This window comes from Bacillus rossius, chromosome 2 (assembly GCF_032445375.1).
Source record: "Bacillus rossius redtenbacheri isolate Brsri chromosome 2, Brsri_v3, whole genome shotgun sequence".
Classification (NCBI taxonomy): Eukaryota; Metazoa; Arthropoda; class Insecta; order Phasmatodea; family Bacillidae; genus Bacillus; species Bacillus rossius.
In genome coordinates this window covers 11,154,359-11,177,782 of record NC_086331.1, presented here as the reverse complement: position 1 = coordinate 11,177,782, position 23,424 = coordinate 11,154,359, and the positions used below count along the sequence as shown (strand labels likewise).

General features: G+C 36.8%; 1 protein-coding gene across 4 annotated transcripts in view; it reads right to left on the bottom strand.

Annotated features, from left to right (window-relative positions):
• The window catches only part of LOC134529097 (zinc finger protein 534-like), an 83,485-nt gene that overhangs the window by 29,300 nt on the left and 30,761 nt on the right, over positions 1 to 23,424 (bottom strand). For all 4 annotated transcript variants that reach the window (XM_063362826.1, XM_063362827.1, XM_063362825.1 and 1 more), the window contains 2 exons: positions 15,880 to 16,062; positions 5,608 to 5,685 (listed from right to left, as the gene is read on the bottom strand). In XM_063362826.1, the coding sequence (XP_063218896.1) occupies positions 5,608 to 5,685; positions 15,880 to 16,062 (261 nt within the window). The remainder of the gene's footprint in view (positions 1 to 5,607; positions 5,686 to 15,879; positions 16,063 to 23,424) is intronic.

Genomic DNA, 23,424 nt, shown 5'->3' with positions numbered 1-23,424 from the left:
GCCCATTTCCTCCATCCACTCATTCCATCACGATTCACCCTCATCATTTCTAAAGATATCAATTTTGACCAGACTTTAAGGCCATTCATTTTTTTCAGTCTCTCTCTCATGAATTCCAGTGCCACCACACACAGTTCAAAATCTAGCAGTGGTAGAGCAGCAAACACACTTATATTGTAAGATTTGCTCCAGTTTTCTGTCTTCTCCTTTCTTTATTCCTTACAATACACATTCCACAAGCTGGTGAATAAATTACTGATTAGCCAACAGAATGAAACAAACTTTACTGTGCAAACTAAAATCTAACTTAGTACATATGCACACCATTACCATACTTATAAATCAAAATCTCCACGTTAACATACAACATATTGATTGCTTCCAGGTTTGTGGTACCACTGCTGGTGAAACAATTTCATCGCTAACACCAATGAAAAAAGTACTGATAATGACCAAATTTTAACAGATAATTATGAGCTTTCATCATGTATTCAACCAAAAGCAATATTAATACACAACAAAGTTGGCTATTTTATTCCTTGACATGTTAAGAAAGTGAATACTACAAAATCAAATAATTTATTATTATGAATAAATCCAGAAAGGATGTGTACACCTAATGTGCTGCCGATTTCAGCAAGTATGGGTAGAGTGCAATGATGTAAAACAGGTTGCGGCTCGTGGGAGTATGTGCAGTGAAATGCCATTCATACTTTTCTTGGGAGAAGGGAGAGGGGTAGTGGCCCGGGAACTGGGACCAAGTGAGAGTTTAAGCTTAGTGGCCCGGCCACTGCAACAAGTTTCTCAAATATATTCAATTATGAAAAGAAGTTGATTCAAATATGCAGTTTGTTATTTAAATAATATGATACTCATCACTTTTACCCTCCCTACAATCTTTATCCAAAACATATTTTGAACTTTCCCATATATTATGTCCTCATAAAGAGTTAGGACCATAAGGAAGGCAGTCGTGGAAAACTGCATTAATTAAAATCAACAGGAATTAAAATCAACAGGAAATATCAAATCTAACAATGAGCAATAGAGCAAATACTACTTGTCGCCTGAACTATATATCATTCTTTGAAAACATCATATAAGTATTTTTTTTTGTCTTCCACTGAAATTGGTGACCAGAGAATGAATGTAGTAACTTCACTTCACTACGGACTGTGTATAAGGTCACGAACTACTTGAATATTCTGGTTTCACGTTTTGTACAATGAAAACGTGGTTAAGGGCATGATTAATAAGTATAATTAATCTTACCTGAGAATTAATGTGGAAAAAAGCAAAACACGTGTTTTCATGATGAACATTTATCAACAAGTCATACATAGGGTACTGCTGTGTGCTGTAGAAACGGTAAACATTAAGAGCAACCTTAAAATTGGTTGGTGGTTGAGTGAGCTATCTCGTTTTTCATCCAAAAAAGACTCAGGGGTACCAACTGGACATGTTGAAAGCTTGGAAAGAAGAGTATAAGCAGAAGTCTCACCCGGGAGTGCAGAGTATAATTCAGACTAGTGAAGAATGTTCAAGAAGGGTTCAGATGCTTCTCACACATTTTGAATTCCCAGGGGAATTGAGGGGCAAAAGGATGGCCGGGGGAGGAAATGTTGGGTACATATCCTCTGAGTTTGAGCATATTAAGAGGAGAATCACGATGCCGACACAACATACACAGCACTGTGAGGAGAGAGGGTCACGAAAGGATGGAGGTTTTTGAGAGCTAAGTATTGTAGTTGTTTGTTATTTTTCTTTGATGGCCAGTAGTGATAGTTTTCCATTACTTTTTTTCCCCTTTGTGTGATGCACCTGATAAGATGAGAGGGTTAGTTTTGTTGTACTTGGGTGCTCTAAAGTTATTTTCCACTGTGTACATTTTTGCACTTTTCTGCAACTTTTGTTTTAACGATTGTAAGTTGTTTTGATGACCATTTTAGTTTCAGGATAAATACTTTAACTCCCCAAATAGCTGAACATTCACCCTTAAATTACTTGTTATTCTTAAATAATGTTTTCATACCTGCTGATGACATAATTTTTTGTGATTTTGCCACCACAGACTTCACCTTTGCTTAATTTTGTTCAATAATATACTTTTTGTATATATATTGATACACTGTACCTGATTTTTGAAGAAGAGATAAATATATGACTATAAGAAATTATATTTTTGTAATGTTGATACTTCTTGGCATAACAGAATAATAATAAAATCAAAACATAACTCTTTATGCTCTGTTGTTGAGGTTTTGCCACCTGTCTAGTTGTTTTGGACTTACTTTCATTTTGATAAAAATATGAAGGTTAGGCTCCATCTGGGCAAGCAAGTTTTACCTTAAGTGATTATTCATTGTTGGTAAATAGTTTTGCTTGCAGTGAGTGTTGGGTACAGGTGGAACGACCTCAACTACACACACTAAGACATATCGTCCATTCCGATATCTCTCTCCCTTTTCCCGCAAGGGCTGGTTTTTCGGTGAAAATCACTCTGCCCAAAATTTCAACCTAACCCATTTTTGCTGGATTTTTCCATCGGAACCCCTTTGGAGCCTTTTGTAGACAAGTCTCGATCTTGCACAAGTGGGGCACAGGTTCGTTATTTTCGTCAGAATTGGACTTTGAGCAAAAAAAATCCAGAAAGGTTTTTGCCTAATGCCGTAGTTGCAGGTTTCGAGGCTTGAGGACGTTCAGGCCAATGATGTAAGGTGTCCCAATCAGCGTAATCCCGACAGCTAGCTCCGTTTGGCTACGAGAGCCTTTTTGGCGAAAATCTGACTTTGGTTAAAATATAAACTGAACAAATTTTTAATGTCGGAAGCAATTTGGGGTATTCCAGGGACAAGTTGACACTTGCGTTAGTTTGACCGTAAATGCACTTTGGACAAAAAATGAGTAGACAAAATGTTTTTTGTCTAATCACGTAATGGTGGGGTTCAGGACTTAAGGACCTTGGTGATGTAAGATGTCCCACATCGGCGGAAACCCGATATCTCCGTTTGCCCATGAAAGACATTTTTCGGTAAAAATCCAACTTTGCCCAAAATTTCTACCTAATCCAAATTCGCAGGATTTTACCATCAGAACCGCTTCACACCTTTCCACACACAGTCTCAATCTTGCATAAGTGCAACCAGTCCATTATTTTCGGAGGAATTGGACTTCAGTATAAAAAAGTGTTAAAGGTTTTTTTGCCTAAGCCTGTAGTTGCAGGTTTCAGGGGCTTGGAGACCTTTGGAGCGATGATGTAAGGTGACCCACGTCTGTGGAAAGCCAATATCTTGCTCCGTTTGCCAGTGAGACAGTTTTCCAGTGAAAATCCATCTTGTCGAAATTTCCACCTAATCCAATTTCACCCAATTTTTCCATCTGAGGCCCTTCAGGGCATTTCTGAGATGTCAGAATTGGACTTCTGGCAAAAAAAGTTGAAAATAAATTCTTGCCCAATCCCAAATGGGGCTCTAGGACCTTTGGGGCAATGATGTAAGATGTCCCACGTTGGTGGGCGAAACTCTGATGTTCACCTGTGATCTGCATTTTGCGAGAAATCAGAGCCTGACAAAATTCCAGGCCTTATAGAATATCCATGATGTTTGCTTGAGAAGGGCGGACAGAAGACAACTCCAATGATCACCCTATAGCGGCAGGTATATGCAAAAAATTTTTAATTTTAATTTTTATATTCATAATGAGTTTTATTTCCTATTTTCTAGCAGGTTCACTTCGAAGCAAAGCACCAGCCACTTATGCAAACTCTCTCGACAATTTCTAAAAGCACTCCTCAAGACACCAAGTGCCTCGACACACTCTGTTTTCCGAACCATCGTCATCTCCACCGAAACACAACCGTCACCAGCGACTTACAACAACCCAAACCAACATATCTCACTACCAAGTCTTCGGACCACAGCAAACGAGAACACAGCTTCACAACGTGGAGTGGTCAAGCCACGGCTCCTCGCGCAGGACAACATAGGAGCCTCCTTGTAAGTGCAGTGCATCCCCCATCTTGATAAAATACCCACGAGTGTACGGTAACTATTCCATGACTCTTTAAAAAACCTTGCAATGTGACTGTCTTCCACAACAATGCATCTAAGTGCTTTCGTGTAAGTAACAGAACACAGTCTATGTTTTTCCAGTCTTGTTTACGATGATTTCCGTGTATGCTTTTTGTCTGAAGTACATGTGACAACGATAAACAAAAAGTCTAAATTTTTATCATAAATAATACATCAACATGGCTTGCAACTTATGTAAAACATTGGTTACTATAACTGCTGCAAAAATATTCAGCACCCAATTGAAGGCCACAATTATATTTATTCCAGCTAATTTTTGTTATTTTTTATCATCGGCCTGCATTGGTTTTGCTAGGCTGTGCTTTAATTTTTCGTTCTATGGAGACTGCGGGAAATCTAATTACTAAATGCTAGTAACATGACTTTGGCGACGTTAAAACTACTAAATTCCCAAATGTCACTCTGAAATGTTATTTTCAGTGACAACAGGTGACAGCTACATAAATTTAGGAGATAACTTTTAGAACATAATTGGTAATATAATTAAGTTCACTAGTTTAAAACTATACTTAAATAAAAATATTTGCTAGCTCAGGATACATCTATCAATGTGTGTGAAACTTGGCTAAAAGTGTGTTAAACTGTAACTGTCAAACCATTTTCTAATGTACTGACTGATACTGGTGGTGGAGTTGATAAATTATTTTCAAGTGATGTGTTTCTTCTACAAGGTAGGTTACTTTTCAGTAGTGATTGAAATTAACAATTTAGCAAATTGAGCAGCTAATTTATTGGTAGCTGCTGAATAACAATTTAATTTAGTGTGCAAAAATTTCTGCCGGCATCTAATACATACATTAAAAATTCAAAACTCCAAAGTGATTTTAAAAAGTGATGCACTGATATAGAAGCAAATAATTTGGAAGAGTGATTATTTTAAAACTAAAATTCACTTTTAAAGTCATTTCCCCTTCTTTGTAGTGCTTAAAATTTTATGGTCACAGATTCTATAATACCTTTTTCTTGGTATACAAAAACATTTATATTATTCACAGTAGTAAATATTTTAAAAATTTATATTTCTGAATCAATAATAAATTATTAGATAATTAATTAACTAACAACCAAGCTTCAGCTAAATAAAATTTATCTTTTATCTTGCACAGAACTAAAAACCAGAGCTTCCATACTATAATCTAAGTTCACAAACAATATAGCCATGAAAATCTGTTTAGTAAAAAAAAAATATTTTTTCCAGTATTAGTTTCATTCTTTATGATATGAACTGAAACCTCACACAAATATTTAACAATACATGAATTATTCAGTATGTCAAGAAGAATAGAACAAAAAATTTATTCCCTTTTATAATTCAAAGAGTAGCTTTTAAAAGAAAATACAGCTATTGTCAACATCATACCCTACATACCAAACACATGTATGAAAAAAAAAGTACCAGTACTAAAAAGACCCAAGAATAATACAAGACTCGTCAATGTAAGACCACAGTAAAGATTTAATTATAATGCACAATTTGGTACCACAATGCTATAATAATATAATATAAAATACTCACAGAAGAATTCTCTCTTGACAACTCTTCTTGGGGTGATAATGCAGAATCATTCTTAGCATTTTTGGAGCCAGAAAGTTCCTATAAATAATTATCAAACTGTTACTCACATTAGGCCAACTCTTTTTCATACATGAATCACAATCAGATGTGACATACCATTCAAAATAAATGAGACAATCTCCAATTTCTTACACCAACAAACATATTTTGTGACGAGACTACATCAACAGCACTGTACTGATGTATTTGCAACTTTCTTATGCAAATTGTACATGTAAAAGCCCGCAGTTAAAACTAGTTTATCCGGACTAACTGGGATCAAAGGGAATTTGGACAATCAAAAATCCGGATAATCCTGGTAACATTAGTAATAAGCACAACAAAATCCTTAAATAAGCAGACTTCTCTTTCATACAATAAAAAGCTATGTTTTGTAATAAAATTATATAGTACTTAGCCTATATTATTAACAAGACATTAAAAAATATAAAATTAAATTTTTACGTAATTTCTTAAAAAAAGAATTGTACTGTTTTCTATTTCAAACGTGTTTGGCATTGAAATGAAGCACAGTCTCGCAAATGCTTTATCATTAATAGTTCAGCTGGCACAGCGTCAGGCTGACGCTCCAAGTACGTCATGATGTTTGTCAGTTTGTGTGTGGCATCTGCGTGTCATCCTCTGTCGTGGTGTGATCGCTTCCTCCTTGTCCACGTCACTTACCTCGCTGTCTGCTACAGATGTGCATTCCGCTACAATTCCTTTTTCCGTCATAGTGCAACAGCCACTATCGTCCACTTCCATATCAATAAAACATCCACTTACTGTTCCTAACATTTGTAGAACATCTGCAGCCACTTACACCAAATTATCGCTTGCCATTTAGTTTGTAGCACAAATAGCAGGCCACAGTTTTTTCCATGACTTCTTCAAAAAGCTTTTTGTGATGCAATCGCAGGTGTCAGCAACCATATAAATAACATCTTTGATACTGATTTATTTCAACAAATAAATCACACTTATTTCCCCTTCCTCTTCAATTTATTATTTTCTAAACAGTTCTTTTCGGTAAACTCTTTTGATGAAGTAACTGCTCCCTGATGATGGCAACTGCAATGTCACCCGAAACGTCGGTGAATCATTCGCCAAGGACACGGCTACAACCCAGAAGCCAAACTAATTCAGACAATGGCCGTGAAAGCCTGCAAACATTATAAACTCTTTTGATGTTTTCAAGGACTCCCTGGTCCATAGGCCACAGCAGTGGTTAGTGGCATAAGTTTCACTAATTCCGCCACTCACAAGTTCTTGCTCTCCCAGATGAGATGGAGCATTGTCGAACAGTAAAATTGCATTCTCTGGTAAACTATTTTCTTTCAGGAATTTTCAAACTTCAAGAACAAAGTTATCAAAAAACCAGCTCTTAACCCGTTCCCTGATTATCCCGAGTTAACTTGGGCTATTAATCGTAATAAAAATATATTATCCTGAGTTAACTCGGTCTTTAAGTGGTTTTTTGGTTGAAAATTTGGTAAATATTTACAATCGCGGTAGATGCCAAAAAAAATGCTAAAAATCCGAAAATACTTTTATTCTATTCTCTTTCACTTCCTCTTTTCAAATCAACCGGCGGAGATAAGAAATTCCAAATATTTTAGGAGATATCGAATTTTTTAATTTCATGATATGTAGAGTCGCGGTAGATGCCAAAAAAAATGTAAAAAATCCTAAAATACCTTTATCATATGCTCTTCAACTTCCTCTTTTCATTAAAAGCGGAGGAGATAAGAAATTCCAAATACTTTAGGAGATATCGAATTTTTTTAATTTTGCAATACAAGACCTGTGGAACCATTTGAGCGGCGCCATTTTTGTTATTTTGCCGTGTGTTCGTGAATACGTGAATCGTGAATGCGTAATTAATAAAATGGTTGATTAGGTCAGGTCAGTTACATTATTAATACTTTCAAACTAAGCCGACATTAAAAATTATTTTGTGAATTAATTTTAATGGATGTTTAGTTTTAAAATATTTATAATGTAACTTACCTGACCAAACAAACCCGGACAGAGGGTGAACAGTAAACTAAAATGGTCGATTAGGTCAGGTCAGTTACATTACAAATACTTTCAAACTAAGGTGATATTAAAAATAATGTGAATTAATTTTAATTATTCTTTAGTTTTAAATTATTTATAATGTAACTGACCTTACATAACAAACCCGTAACAAAGGATGTACAGTAACAACTCACGTAAATTTTTTTGTTACTTATTACTTGCGCAACAATATCAAAATAACAAATAAGACTTTAAAATTAGAAACGTTAAAAACTCACGTAAGTTGGAGGCGGTAATTAAACACCGTTTTAAACAATAATTGAACTAAATAATCACGTATTAGTTCATTTGAATTCTGGCCTATCACGAACAATCACGTGACATCATTATCCAATAAAAAAAATAGATACTCGTACGTAAACAAGAAACAATGGTGCACGCACGCCACAGGAATGCGCTGGTTTTGTGCTGAAATTTAAAAATTCGATATCTCCTAAAGTATTTGGAATTTCTAATCTCCGCCGCTTTTAATGAAAATAGGAAGTTGAAGAGCATATAATAAAGGTATTTTCAGATGTTTAGCATTTTTTTTGGCATATACCGCGACTCTACATATGATGAAATTAAAAAATTTGATATCTCCTAAAGTATTTGGAATTTCTTACCTCCGCCGGTTGTTTTGAAAAGAGGAAGTGAAGGGGCACAGAATAAAAGTATTTTCAGATTTTTAGCATTTTTTTTGGCATCTACCGCGATTGTAAATATTTACCGAAAATTTACCAACCCGAATAATCCCGTATATTTATTGTATAAATGCTACGCAATGCTCCACTAAGATTTTACTGCCTACCGATCCAGCGAGGCTGGCTTGTTTTGCTTCCGCAAGCAGTCACTAGATTGTGCTGCTTGTAATATCTGCTATTCTTTCATGTATTGCGTGTTGCCTTCTGCGCCGTGTCGATTGCGCTCGTTTTTGACAAATTGTATTTTGTTTTCTGCTCAGTTACATATTGCAAGTGAATACCCATAATTGTAAAAATTGAGATCATCATAATTACGTGTTTCTTTGAATATTTATTTATTATAAGTGACTAAAATATATGTTTTTACTGACAGTTTATTTTTTATAACTGAATGTATATACAGATCTTACATCCTAAAATGGATAGTGATGATAGTAATTGCAGTGATAGTGAAATAGTAAGTAACGATGGCGATGTTGAAGAATCTGGTAGCGAATCATGTTCAGAAGGTGAGTGCAGTTCAGACTCCGACAGTTCTGTTGACTGGTCGGCTTTGAGACAGTGGTGCGAGATAGACAAAACACAACAACCTCGTCCTCCACCACCACCAAGATATCCTTTCAAAGGTATTCCAACAATGAATTTCCAGCTACCAGGAGATGAAAGCAATGATTTGTTGGAGTATTTCAAGTTGTTTTTCGATGACAATTTACTCGAAATCATTGTTTCTGAAACAAACCGATTTGCAGAGCAAACCCAAGCCAAACAACCAGGTTCATCAAAACAGTTTCGTCCCACTACAAAAGAAGAAATTGTTTTTTTGGCTGTGATAATATTACAGAGCATCGTATGGTTGCCTGAACAACAGCTCTATTGGTCGAAAAATCCTTTGGTTTCCGTTCCAGTTTTTTCAAAAATACTGTCCTACCATCGTTTTGTTGAACTGAAACAATATCTACATTTTTCTAACAACGTATCTTACAATGCTGAAACTCACCCCAACCCAAAATTAAATAAAATTTGGGAAGTGTATCAGAACCTAGAGAAGAAATTGTTTGGTCTCTACACACCCGAAAGATTGATGAAAGCTTGCTGTTGTATAAGGGGAGACTAGGATGGGTTCAGTATATTCCAAATAAGCGTGCCAGATTTGGAATAAAAACTTCATGTTATGCGAGTCGAAAAGCGGCTACGTGGTCTCTACAATCATATACACAGAGAAAGGTACTTCACTAAATGAAGAGTTCAAAGAACTTCCGATGTCATCTCAAGTTGTGATGACTCTCATGAAGCCCTTTTTAGACAAGGGATATTGTCTCACTACAGACAATTTTTATACATCACGACAACTTGCAGATATTCTGATTTCTTGCAACACTGACACTTATGGCACAGTAAAAATGAACAGAAAAGAAATGCCAGCCCAACTTCAAACAAAAAAACTGAAAAGGGGCGAAATTACAGCTTTTCAGAGAGGAAAAGTGTTGGCTCTTCGATGGAAAGACAAAAAGGATGTCGTTTTTCTTAGCACCATCCACAATGCAGATACGGTCGAAGTGAAAACTGCCTCTAAAACTATAACAAAACCAAAGGTGGTAGTTGACTACAATAACACAATGGGAGGAGTTGATTTAGTTGATCAACATATGTCCACTTATCCACTTCCTAGGAAACGTGGAAAGAAATATTATAAGAAGATTTTTTTCCACCTAATGGAATTAGCATTGTGGAATTCCTATGTTATGTACTGCAAACAAGGTGGCAAAAAATCTCCGCTACAGTACAGAATAACAATCGTCCAGAATATATTTGAAAGATATCGCCCGTTTGTCACCTCACCATCTCAGGGACGTCCAGGTACCACAGCACATCCTCTTCGTCTGACAGGAAGGCATTTTCCTGATCTGATACCAGCTACTGAGAAGAAAGCCAACCCAACAAGGCAATGCGCTATGTGCAGCAGAGTACGTGACTCAAATGGCAAGAAAATCTGCAGAGAAAGCCGTTACTTCTGTGCAGACTGCAACGTTCCTCTGTGTGTAGTGCCGTGTTTTCATGTGTATCATACCTCACACAAGGTAGAATGAACCACATGGTATAATGTGTTTTATTCCTTAGTGTTTGAAGTGAATAAGTCTACAAAGAATTAGTGACATATACAATTTTGTGCGTGGAAATTTATCACACGAGTTAACTCGGGATAATAACTATTGGAAAATAAAAAAATCAATATTTATATGAAATTAATAAATAAATATATCAAACTTATGTGCAATTTCATAGGCAAATATAGTTATTTCTGAATATGCAATAAAAAAAATTGATGTTTTTGGATAAGCACTGTTGATTATATTTGTAAGGGAAGGGGTTAAACAAAAAACTATCCATCCATGCACTTTTTTGTGATCTTTAAACCCCTGGCAATTTATTGGATTTTCCTAAAATGTCAAGAAGAAAAAACACATGCTTCCGTGATGCATTGCTTCAAGCCACAGAAGTCAGTCTATCTTTGCTTTTTTTTTAGCCCTTAGCCGAATCTTAATTTTTCATCATCAGCAACATCACTAGACAAGCTATTTCCAGTCACAGTAATTTGGCGAATACTGTGTCAGTTTTTCCAACGCTCTAGCCACCCTTGGCTAGCAGTGAATTTTAGGTCAGGGTACTGTAACATTTTGTTTGAGCTCAAAGCTTTGTGGACCAAGATCGTTCCAGATATAGACACACCATATTCTCACTGAGCACTGTACTATATAAATAGTGTGTCATCTAATGTTTAATTTGTTTGCTTTTATTGCCATTCCTCTGCCTTACAAACTGTCTTTACATATACTTTTACAACAAAAATCTTCAATTTCCTTTCTATGCTTCTTTCAGTCAGACACTGTTGGAATTCCACCTCCCAATTCAGCAGCTATTTTCTTCAATCTTCCCTTTATCAATTCCATTAATAGTGTCTAACTTTTTTTCCACTGAAACCACAACCTTCTTTCACTTTGATGCAATTTTAATGCTACATTCCCAAACATTTTAATAAAAAACAAAAACAATATGTGTAGCAATAAAGTTAGACAAAAACAATCCATGAACCACACAGACAATCAACAAGATGACAAGGGCCGTTTGAAAACAGTAGGAAAACGAGGAGACTGAGGGAGGAGCTATCTCCCAGTGCTATTTATAGCTGGTGAAACAATCCAACACTCTAGTAAAGCTTTCTTAAACTGAACAAAAAACATTTTAATATCATAAGTGTACAATTTATGCGGGAACTGAACATTGAATCAAACTAAAAAGCAAATATTTTGCTTATTTATAGTTATGGTCTTGCTATTTAATTGTAGTTAAAAATTGTTATATCATATGAACATTGACTAAAATAATATGTCTAAAAATCTGATCTGAATTATCTGATAATCCAGATCAACAAGCACAGAATAAACAAGGTTTTTTTTTTCTGTAGATAGTGAATAAAATATACAGTTCAGTTTGTAATTGTTAGTACCCTTATCAATTTGCATTGTTTCTAAAGTTCTTATTCTCTTGTTATGTAATAATTAATGAAAATATTGCAGCATACAGACACATGCTAGCAGGACTGAAGCTAGGGGTATACAAAAAAGTGAGTGCCTTGCAAAACAACCATATGAAGCAATCAAGGGACTATCAGTTGTACAGACCTCATGAAGCTCAATGATGAAAGGTAAAATGCTGGTTACTATGAAGGTGATGGCTACCCTGGGGCAAAACTTACTTTAAACAGCAGCGGCTAGGAAGAACTAAGTAAGAAAGACTGTGCACCCGAAGCTAGTGTCAGCAATACACAAATCCATGCAACTTGAACATCAAGCTAGATGCAACTAAAGATGCATATCCAGTTGTACCGGAAACTGCGAGTAAGGTAGGGGTAGTGTAATCATTGAAAAACATTGGTGTTGGTCACCACACTCGGCTGGGTAGCCCTGGGCTTCTGAAAGCTGAAATAGTGTAAAGTATGTGAGCTACTGCAAAGACACAAGTGTTCCCGAACCAGAATCTCATCAAAGGATTTGGAACATCTGTGAGAACGGACCTAGCCTGCCAAGAGGCCAATGAAAAACCATTTGGCATCAAAAATATTTAGTCTCTAGATAAAAGTGGTAAGGTTACTCAAGTACCATTAATCCTGTGGAAGTGAAAGTGACCTCCAAAAAATTAATTAATGCACCAAGATATGAATGTCATCAGATAATTATATGAAATTATAGGAATCCAGCGGATCTGAACTTTAGAATTCTCGCTAAATGTATCCTTTTAGTCCGGAAGGCATTAAAATATAAAAATATTGGTCCTAATAAGATGTCACTTTGGAAAGGTGTAAAACAGAACAGACTAGGTTTAAGTTTAATTATTCTCAGTTATTGACAGGAATAACATTATGAAGTAGATTCTAAATTGTTTTGATTATCTAGAATGCACTGTAATTTAGTTATTTAGAATAGTTTAGCTTATTATTTAAAGGCTGATTATTTTGTAAATGTAATTATCAATAATATTTTTTGGTTCCCACAATCTATGTTTTCTATGTAAGAACTTAAATATTTTAACCGGGCTTGGTTACCTTTCTTCGGGCCGGTTTCAGCAACAAGGTTTAGGCCTTTTAACTCAATTAGTCTGCAAATCTCTCAATTGCACTCAAACTCAATTTTCTCAAGGAAAATGTGATTTATATTAACTGATCAATAGTGATAATTTATTTACCCCAATCTCCCTTAAATTAAAAAATAAAATGGCTGAAACTGTGAAAAAAAAAATTTTTTTAAAGTACAATATAATTATGAGTAGTGTGCAGATTTCTTTGTGTATGCTTCTGTATTTATTTAGTAAAAACTTAGTTATTGTGATGACATCGTCCGGGCCTGCGGCCCCTGTTAAGTCCGATATGCCACCGCCCACCCACCCTCCATTCAAATCTCCCGCCTACCCGTGCGTACGTGTGCGTGCGTGTGTGTTCGCCCGGCAAGAGGGCGCTGTCGAGCCAGTGCGCCGCACCCCTAAAACGTAATTAATTATAATTGTGTTATTTGTTTTTATGTTCCCTATGTGCAACGTGACGGCAGATCGGCCGGGAGGGTTTTATGTACTTTTAATTAAAGTATGGTAACAAAATATAATAGCGTTTCCGGACATTGCCGAGGAAACCCGAAGCCAGACAATAATTAAATTTTCTCCTTATTAATTGTAATTTGTAGTATTCTTTTGCAGTATTCAGAAAATGTCACGTAATTTTTAAATCATCCTTGTCATGTTACTTTAGTTTCCCATGACACGAATTCACAAATATCTTTAACAGCAATTGTTCCGGCGGGAGGATGCCATGTTAGTCGAGCCGAGCCATGAGCTCATCCCAGTCTTCCGCCATCAACGATCGAGAGTAGACGCTTCAGCACTCCGGGGACCACACCGCTTGTTTTCACCGCTAAGTAATTCTGTTTAACTTTAATTCTCTCCAAATTGTTTTCTTTTCGTCCTCGGAGCTCCTCTCGGTCGGGGGAATGTTTAATTAATTGTCTTACGACCAGTAACGGTCTTTTCTTCTATGTATTACGTAATTTGAGATGTGACCACGTGGTGGGTCTTTACACCTAAACCGATTCGTGCCGCGGGCGTTTTGAACAGTTTCAATCGTGTACGTGTGTGAGTTGCATTCGCCGCATAAATCCGGTGTGTAAATCTAACGTATTATTTTATTATTTAAATCTGTATGACCACGTGGAGTGTGACGGCGTGTGGGACGCCTGAGAGCCCACTGCGTAAATAATAGCGTGCCCGACGCTGAGAGCGGGCAGGAATTAGTGCTAGGTGTTTTCAGGGGGGTAAAATCACACCTCACATGGGCGACGTCACGCCCTGGGGTAGGAGTCTCACCGGGTCCACGTGCCTCACCACGTGGTGGCGCCCACTAACATACCGCCTTAAAGCCGTCCGAACAACCCCCGCAGCAAGTGCCCCCGTAATGAATATTATTAAAATACAGTAAAACACAACCTAAAAATCCTTTACATTACATTGACATGCCACTGTAGGTGCAAAATTCTCAACTTTTGCTAATTTTCTCTCAAAATAACACAAACGTACACATTGAAAAGTTTAACTAATCTCAGGTAATTCAACTTGCACGAAGATGATGGAACATACCTAAATACTTAAGTGCAGGTTAAATTCTTCATCTGTTTTTGCTAAACACATTTAGTTGCATAGTTAAACAAGTTTGAAGATACCCGCTCTGAACAACATGTACAATATTATCTTTGAAAGATTTGTGCAATGGGAGTGCATGACTTGACGTAGGCTTTTGGACATACGCCATTGCTTAGCACATGTATGTCTGCAGAAGAAAACTACAAAAAAACACAAATTGGGTTCGGAATTTTTGTGCTGTCATCATTTGTGGGGGTTTTTTCGTTCCGTTTGTCCATTTTTCTTTGTTTTTTCCTTGTTTGTTGACCATATTCCTGTTGTGGAATATTGTGTGGCATTAAATCCTGACAACAGCAATCTTTGCTTAATTTGTGTTTTTTTGTAGTTTTCTTCTGCAGACATACATGTGCTAAGCAATGGCGTATGTCCAAAAGCCTACATCAAGTCAACATGTACAATCAACAGTTTTTTCTTTTATATACTCCCTTACTGAAGTGTTGGTGCAGATATTCAGCAACAATGATCATGTGTTGTGCTACATCTGGAGTACAATCATTTTGAACGTTGCTACAAACTTCAAGTTCAGAAACTCCCTGACTTTTTCAAATGTTCCTTTTATTTCAGACATTTGTTTAATTAAGAGATTTGACTACAGGTGGCAGGCAGCATGGGCCCAGGTAAGGCCATTTTTGTAATTCAGTGGCCACAATGAGAAGACAATGGTCTCTGTGAAATTCGTACCATGAGTTGGTAAGTGACCACTGAATTTAAGGATCAAACATTAAATAAATATCGAGCCCAAGTGATGAACTGTTCTGCACAAGGTGTTTTCTGCGAGTTTGTTTATTTTTGTCCCCATGTAAAAGTTTTTTGTGTTCGTAAGATGGCTGCCATGTGCTATGTGAATATTCAGTCCAGGATAATAAAAAACAATTTAAGTCAGTAATTGTTTTTGAGATACTTTATATCCATCATAACTCATAGATAGTAACATTTTAATGAAAATTAAAAACTGTTTTGGAACCCAGAAAATAATTTCAAGTGTTTATCTATGCAACACTCTGACCAATATGAGCTAGCAGGACATCAGGACTGTTAAAATATTAAGAGAAAGTTATGGGAGAAAGTTAGACAGAGGGCAAAGGCTAAATGAACTGCAAGTTGAAAAATTAGAAAACTGCATTAACATGGTGCTGTCTCCAAGATGGCACTTCAGGTATTAAGAGTTTTATGATACATAACTAATTGTGTTTTGTTGCATCTGCACCCACATGCTGTTTAAACTTACCTTCTGTGGCCTCTCATTGACCAGGTTTGTGGCACCAATGTCGGTACAGTCAGTTTCAGACACTGAACCATCCTTAACACCCTCTTCTAAAGCACTTGTGATGCCACCATCTAAAGGTAATTTGACACCTGTGTTACTTTTCCGTTTTGCACCATTTTCGTCCACTTTGCCATTGTTTTCTACCTGTAACAAGAGTAAAATGAACCTCAAATGGTTTTTTAAAGACTGATACATTGCATAAAATCGAAAGCTCATTAAAATAATCAAAATACAAGTCACAAACTGTACATTTAGATAACATTTCGAACAGCAATAATGAATCTAAGCACTGAAATTACAAAATGTACTATGATGTAAAATTGTTTCTTTGATGCACAATAGTGATAAAATATTTCTTGCTTATTTCATGAAGTAAAAGCCACATTCAATTCCGCCAAAGAAAACTTTACTTGCTTTTTAGTGTTTTATTGTTTCACAGCATCAAATCTGTCCCTCAACTATAAACATGCATCTTCAGCCATTTTATAATCACTTTGAGGTTCTGATTTTCCCTCTAGTAACTAGATATTTTGCTTTATATATCAGGGAGACTGAAATGTAATGGTATACTTTTATGTCATACGGTTACATATGGAAACTTGAATATCAAAGCGGCCTCTGGATCAATAGTGTACCAACCAGGCAGGAACTAGGTAGGAATTTTGGATTTAAAATTTACTTATTATTTATTAAGTTAAAACAAAAAAATACTACCCAAAACTCAGGCCTATATTGCTCCTATCAGCTCATATTATTATTAAATTATTTTATTTCAATAAAGTTTAAAAAAATAAAAACATGGTGTTTCTAATCACCCCAGAGATAGGGGTGAATAGAAACAACAGTTACAAAACCATGGTTGTTTCTTTTAAAACCAAAGAGGGGAATGAAACTATGATATATATTTTCTATTACGAAATAAATAGATAAACATTTATTTCACAAGATAATGGTTTATTAATGTAAAAAGTAAGTAAAATATACAAAAATGTCCCAGGGTTAATGTATTCAAACTTAAGGTGAACAAACAGAACACAACTATTTACCATTACCCTGGTGCTATATCATTAATGCACTGTTAAATCAGACAGATCATCATCAAAACATAGCATGTCTTTGAAATGAGCACTTTAACTGAGATCTGGTGACAACAGTTTTCGGACAACATTGTCTCTCGAGACAAAAGAATCTTCTTCAGTCACTTCACTGTGAACTTTTTGGTTTTAAGAACTCTTTTTTAAAAATGTTCCAACAAAAACATTGTCAATAAGGTAACTAACTCTACAAACATAACATCTAAAAGTTGTTTTGGTTTTTCCATATACTTTGTTTGACCACTATATAGTCAGTCACCTTGGCTTATGGTGATACCAGTATTTTCATCTTGATCAGAAGAATCTGAAGAAGACAAAATCAGGTATTCATCGCTGTCCTGCACTGAGTAGACACCATCATCCTCTGATGATGAATCAAGACGTTTATGTTTTTCTTGGCATTTATTTTTTTCGTTGGCTTGGTCTATTTAGATGTACAAGAGCTTGGGTCACTGTAAAGTGAAGTATGGAGGAGGGGGGGGGGGTGGTTTACATCATTCCCAACTACGTCCTCAAAGTCATCAACTGCAACACTTCCGCCGGGTTGGACATTCACTTTTTTTTTTTTTTTTTTGGTTCAGGAATCTGGTCTTGCCTAAGACTTCGAAGGAGTTCTTTAAAGATCTTGTCAACAGCATTAGTGAATTCTTCAAGGTTGTTCAGATCCTGGTTATTGTCTATACCAGTACCTGGGAGCATTTGACAACACGTTAATGCGGTGTAGGCACAATCCCCCATTTCCTAAAATTTGGAATAACATTTTCTTCTTTCAAGGACGACAACTTTTTTAAAAGCAGAGGAAATTTATACTTAGGAACTTTTGCCTCATTTACTCCTGAGATTTCATCCATACCTCTAATATTTGGCGCCAAGTAGTTTTAAGAGGTCGAAAAAATACGTCCAGCAGTTGTGTTATGTGCGTTGAATTTGCTGGTAGGAATATAAATATTAAGTCGTCATCTTGACACAGCTTAACTGATTCTAGGGACAGGTGCTAAGATAAATTGTCTCCAATGAGAAATTTCTTCACTTCTAGCTTTTTCAGATATGGGACAGCAACTGTAAGGACCCAATACTCTTGACGTCGTCCGGGCCTGCTGCCCCCTTTCAGCCCAATATGCCACCACCCCAAACACCACCATCTGTGTTCAAACCTCCCGCTTGTGCGTGCGTGTGTGCGTGTGTTGCTAGCCCGGCAAGAGTGCACTTAGCTGCAGTGCGCCGCACCCCTAATATGTATTAATAAATATTGTAATCCTTTTCTTTTCGCCCCAAAATAGTGTCACGACGATTCTGTATGTGAGTGCCTTTTGTTTCAATATTATTTTATGTTTTTGTAACAAAATATGTGCAAGCACGGACAAGGACGCTCCCTAGCGGGCGACGGAGGAACTAGCATTTAACTTGATTTAAACTATTTTTTACCACATACGTAATAATTACAGACGGTCTGGTCGTGGATGTGTATCTGGTATTTTTATAAAGAGTTCATGTTATTTTCTATAATAACCCGGGGCACACAATAGCTAAGATGTTAACGGTAATTGTGTTTGGCGCGAAGGGCGCCATGTTGCCTGCCGCAAGCCCTTGTCTCAGCCCAGTCTCCTTCTTCAGCCGGCCGAGAGTGGACGTCTCTGCAGACACCCCGAGGACATCACCGTTGTTTCACCAATAAGTAGTTCTGCTCAGTTAATTTATTCAAATCGTTTTCTTTCTATCCTCGGGGCCTCTCTCGGTCGGTGAGACTGTTTAATTAGTAATTCTTATTATACTCTCCGGAGTTTTTAACCACCCGTGTTATAAGTAACGACTTGAGGCGACCACGAGCGTGGTTCGCCTCCTCAACTAAATCTATTCGTGTCTCGGGCGTTTTCTAACAGTATCAAGGAAGGATTGTATGAGGGCGTGTAACGTGTGAGTAAATAAAACCAACTTAATTGAGTCACATGTCTTTGTGTTCGGGGGGCCACGTGGGTCCTTAACCTGGTCAGTGGCGTGTGGGACGCCCTGAGAGCCCACTGCGGTTAATTAGAAGCGTGCCCGACGCTGAGAGCGGGCTCAGTTAGGAACAGGTGTTGCGTTTAAAATCAGGAAGGCTAATATCTCGCCGCACACGGGCCACGTAACGCCCTGAGCAAGAGTTTCCAGCCGGGTCCACGTGCCCACTCACGTGGTGGAGCCCACTATTTCCACCAATAATTCGAACCTTAACACCGGCACGCCCTCAACTCGAAGCAGAACGAATCAAACCAGCCAGATTTCATTCGATTATATGTTGCATATTTTGGCCCACCTTCGGTCCAGCTTTGATATGAATGCCTTATACACAACATAAGGGGGTAATAGTATGCTGCCGTCTGCAGCAGCTGCAAACATCCGAAGGTTGATGCCTCTGAGGAGTTCATTCATGAACCTTTTAGGATATTTAATTCCCCTCCGTGTGATTACCGTGTTTTATATTGATGTTATAGGTAGTATTTACCATGCAATTAACTATAACATATAGAATACATGTAAACTTACCAGATAAGTTCAAAGAAGGTAGGAAAACATCTTGAAAACTTTCAAGACAGACACAAGGATAAACATTAACATACAGTGCTGCCAAACAAACAAAACAATTTCATTGTTGGTCTAAAGAGTTGCCAACCCAAAAGCAATAATATTTAAAAATAATTTTCAGTACAAACTTATAGTATTTAAAGTAATATATGTATATGAAGTTTTGTCTCTATTCATCCTACTGTTTCTATTCAACCCGTTTTAAGGTACACATAAACATGAGTCATGCAGTGTGTCAAACACTGCACACTACATTCAGGGAAGGCCACCTTAGAACCTCGACAAAAATACAGTAAGTCATGCTATAACGTCATCTTCTACTAGTTCATTCAGTTGGTTGAATGTTAGTGTTTATAGTTTTACTGATAATAATTTTATTTGTAAACTTTATGAATAACAAAATAATTTAATATTTCTATGGCAAAAATCTCTGTTTTTCTGCAAGACAGTGAAAACTTAAAACAACCATATTTTTTGTTGGTGTATGGGGGATTGAATTGCTTTGCTATAGTACATTTTTATTTGGACGATGTCAACCAACTGAAATATCTTTGTTTTCATTAATCACCTGAGCTTCCTGAAAATTAACATTGAAAATACATATGTACCGTACTGTTATGAAGTGATTCTTTTTTAAATTTCATTGTTAATGGTTATTTGCTTTTCTCTTTATGATTCATAGCTTATTTTTGAAGTGGTTCATTTTCAATCAGTCTGAATAGCACTGAGTGTGAGATAAGGTAGGCTTGGTCACTAGCTATCACTGATTTTGAAGGTTCCAGCTCACTTTTTGTTTGTTTGAGGATGGCAGGTAACAGGACTTTTGTATGCCAATCAGTATTGTGGGCGTGCACGAGCGAAAGAATACGAGAAGGCAAGTGTTATGCTGAACTGCAGCGCCAGCAACTCAATGAGCTTGGCAATGAAGCATTCGACGCCAGTGGACAAGAGGGAAAGACGCTCCAATTAGACACTGACCAGTGAGAGGGCAGAGAACCCAGGTGAAAAGTCAGCATGGAATAGCAACACCAGTTATGTCGTTATTGTATGTTTTAAGTAAATTAAGGTAAGTTAATTCATGACATGCCAAACTGAAGATCCAATCCCTTTAGTAATGTTTAATTTAAGTGTATTAGTCATAAGTTCAATTTACTGTTTAGTGTTACGAGAACCATAAAGAAGCTACTTAATGTCAGATGTTTAGTTTAAAGACAGCAGTATTCATGTTTAAGATAAAGATTTAATTTAAATTAAAGTAAAGTTCATTGTTTTTAAAGCCGCTAAGACAGAAACATTTCACATTCTGATAGTTACTTACTTACGTAAAGAGGTCATGTAATAAATACTGGTCCTGCAAAACCACTCATTAAGTTTAATTTTGAAGGTGTAATTTATTTAAAGTATCATAGTAGAGAAGTTCAACTATAGAACCTGAAAAGATCCCATTGGCACTTCAAGTTTAGCTTTGCAAGTTTGATCCCCCGTTAATGTGTTCTTTAAACAGCACAAGGTTTCTGTCGAACTAGATTGACTCATTTGTCAATAAATCAGTGTGCGGTGGACACTGTTAGATAGATGTTCCTGAAAGTTCTGGCTTGCAGTCAAAATTGAATAAGTTACGTCCAAAATTAAAGATTAGAAGTATCCCAAATTCTCACATTTTTATTATAACCATCATCAAATTCAATCTCATTTTAACTTCCCATCACAATATTTCCATATTTCTGAAAGTTACGGAATACTTGGTGTCTATGAATTTTATAAACAGAGGTGCTAAATGCTGTTCAAATATTTTCCTTTACTCAAAAAGTTAAGATTGTAGTTTGGGCCCTTCCAACTACTTTTGTAACAATGTGTGATGTTCAGTCAATGGTAAGTTAAAAAAGTTTAAATCTGGCCTTAATTGCTCTAAGCGTGACAACTGTGATGGTTGGCTGTGGCAGCACGGACAGACTCCACGGCACGCCTGGCCCAGGCAGGTGTGTCCAGACCGAGCTGCAACCAGCCTCCGCCAATGTACGAGAGGTGCCTGTTGGAGTGCTACCTGGGGTTGGCAACAAGTCAGCTACTGTAAGTCTCGGACTCGGTTTACTTTTGCTCAAGCCATCGTGTCAGCAGCGCACCCAAGTTTCCACTTTCGGATTAGACTGTGCCAACTTTCTTAAGAGTTTCTTCAGTTACGCTACACCCACAACCTGTAGTATGTTTTTGCAACATTTTAGTGTGAACATGGACATGAAAATCATGTTACGTAAACCCTTTTTCCCTAGAAAGCTCTTTCAGAGTGCCAGATTAAAATACACTCTTTTGACTATGATTCATTTGGCACGAGGATGTCAGTTGCACTTTATAATTCGCCCCACTATTGATAGTGGCTCAACATTAGAGACTTTGCATTTTTTTGCCAATGAGATTTTTAGACGAGCACAGAGAGTTGATTTGATGGAAAACATACAAACCCGTGTGAAGTAGCAGAACTGTTTCTTTCACACAAGTGAGTGCAAGAATGTCTTCGCAGTGTATAAATAAGACTGTGAACTGTTTTGTTTTGAGAGGAAAAAGGTTTATGGTTTGTTTGCCTTCTGCAAGCCTAGTTAAGTTAGCCTGCGCACCCTACATACTTAAAACGTGTTTGTTTTAGCGTACTTGTGCTAGGTTTTCTAGTTTGTGTTGCTCAACGAGTCTGGGAAACTTCTGGACTTTTTTTATGAAAGTTTGTTTTGGAGTAACACCTGTATTTTTGTGGGAACTCACAGAGCAAGTTCAGTGAGTGCACAATACAATGATATTTTCTTTTTTGCAAACTGTAATGAACTTACGCTGTCTTATTTTTTTAGCAAAGGGGAAAAAATAAAAAGGGGCATTAAAATTTTTACTTTTACTTTACAAATGCTAAGGGCCATATACAGGATGGCCACTCAATTCGAGATTCAAAATTCCAGGTGTTTTCTAAGTTTTTGTTAAGATTTTCCAGGTTTTGCAATATGGAGTGAAAAATACTTTTTAAATATTTTTGTAATATATGATAATAGAAAGCACAAGCACCCATTACTAAGGTATACTGCCAGTATGTAATTGGCTAACAAAACAAAATGAGTGATAATAATTGAGGGAGGGATAGTTATTTCTAGCTATTGAAAATACAGTGACACTGAAATGATAAAGATCACTGCTTCAAAACCACAGCTACATTGGGCTTACCAATAACAAAGCTCTGTACCACAGAAAAAATTTCTTAATCAGCATGAATGGAAAGTAAAAAATATTATATACAATACAGTATCGTTTATCTGAACATCCAAACTGTAAATATTTTAGAAACAACTTAAATCACATTTTTTTTCGGAATTTATTTCAACGGTCGTATATTTTCGCGAAGTTAGCACAAAAACTGCTAGGCAAAAGAGGAGAGTGCATGGCTAGGTCGGGAACTGGCTGCTGTCGGGAGGGGAAGGAAATGGACGGGACTCTGGCGATAGCTCTCGCTTGATGGCAAGAAGGAAAAACTAAAATAAACCACCTAGAGTTGTGTGTGTATGCTTTTTGTGAGCATGCGTCACATCTTGAGCAATGTCGATGGTTCTACCCCCTCCCTTCCTTTCCGACCAAAGTTTTAATGTCCGAGAACTGTGAAGACACGCAATCATCGTGTCTTCGTGACAGGTTTTGTGACACATGTAGTGCGTATTCCATGTACCCCTCGCTTTGAACTGTGCTTCAACAAAATTTTCTTTGTGTTCGCATTACCGCACTATAATTGACACCATTTCATGCACAACACTGCAACTAATGTTTTGCAATTTGTGCACATATTGTAGCACTCCATCTTATATTTGTGAAAACTCTCCGG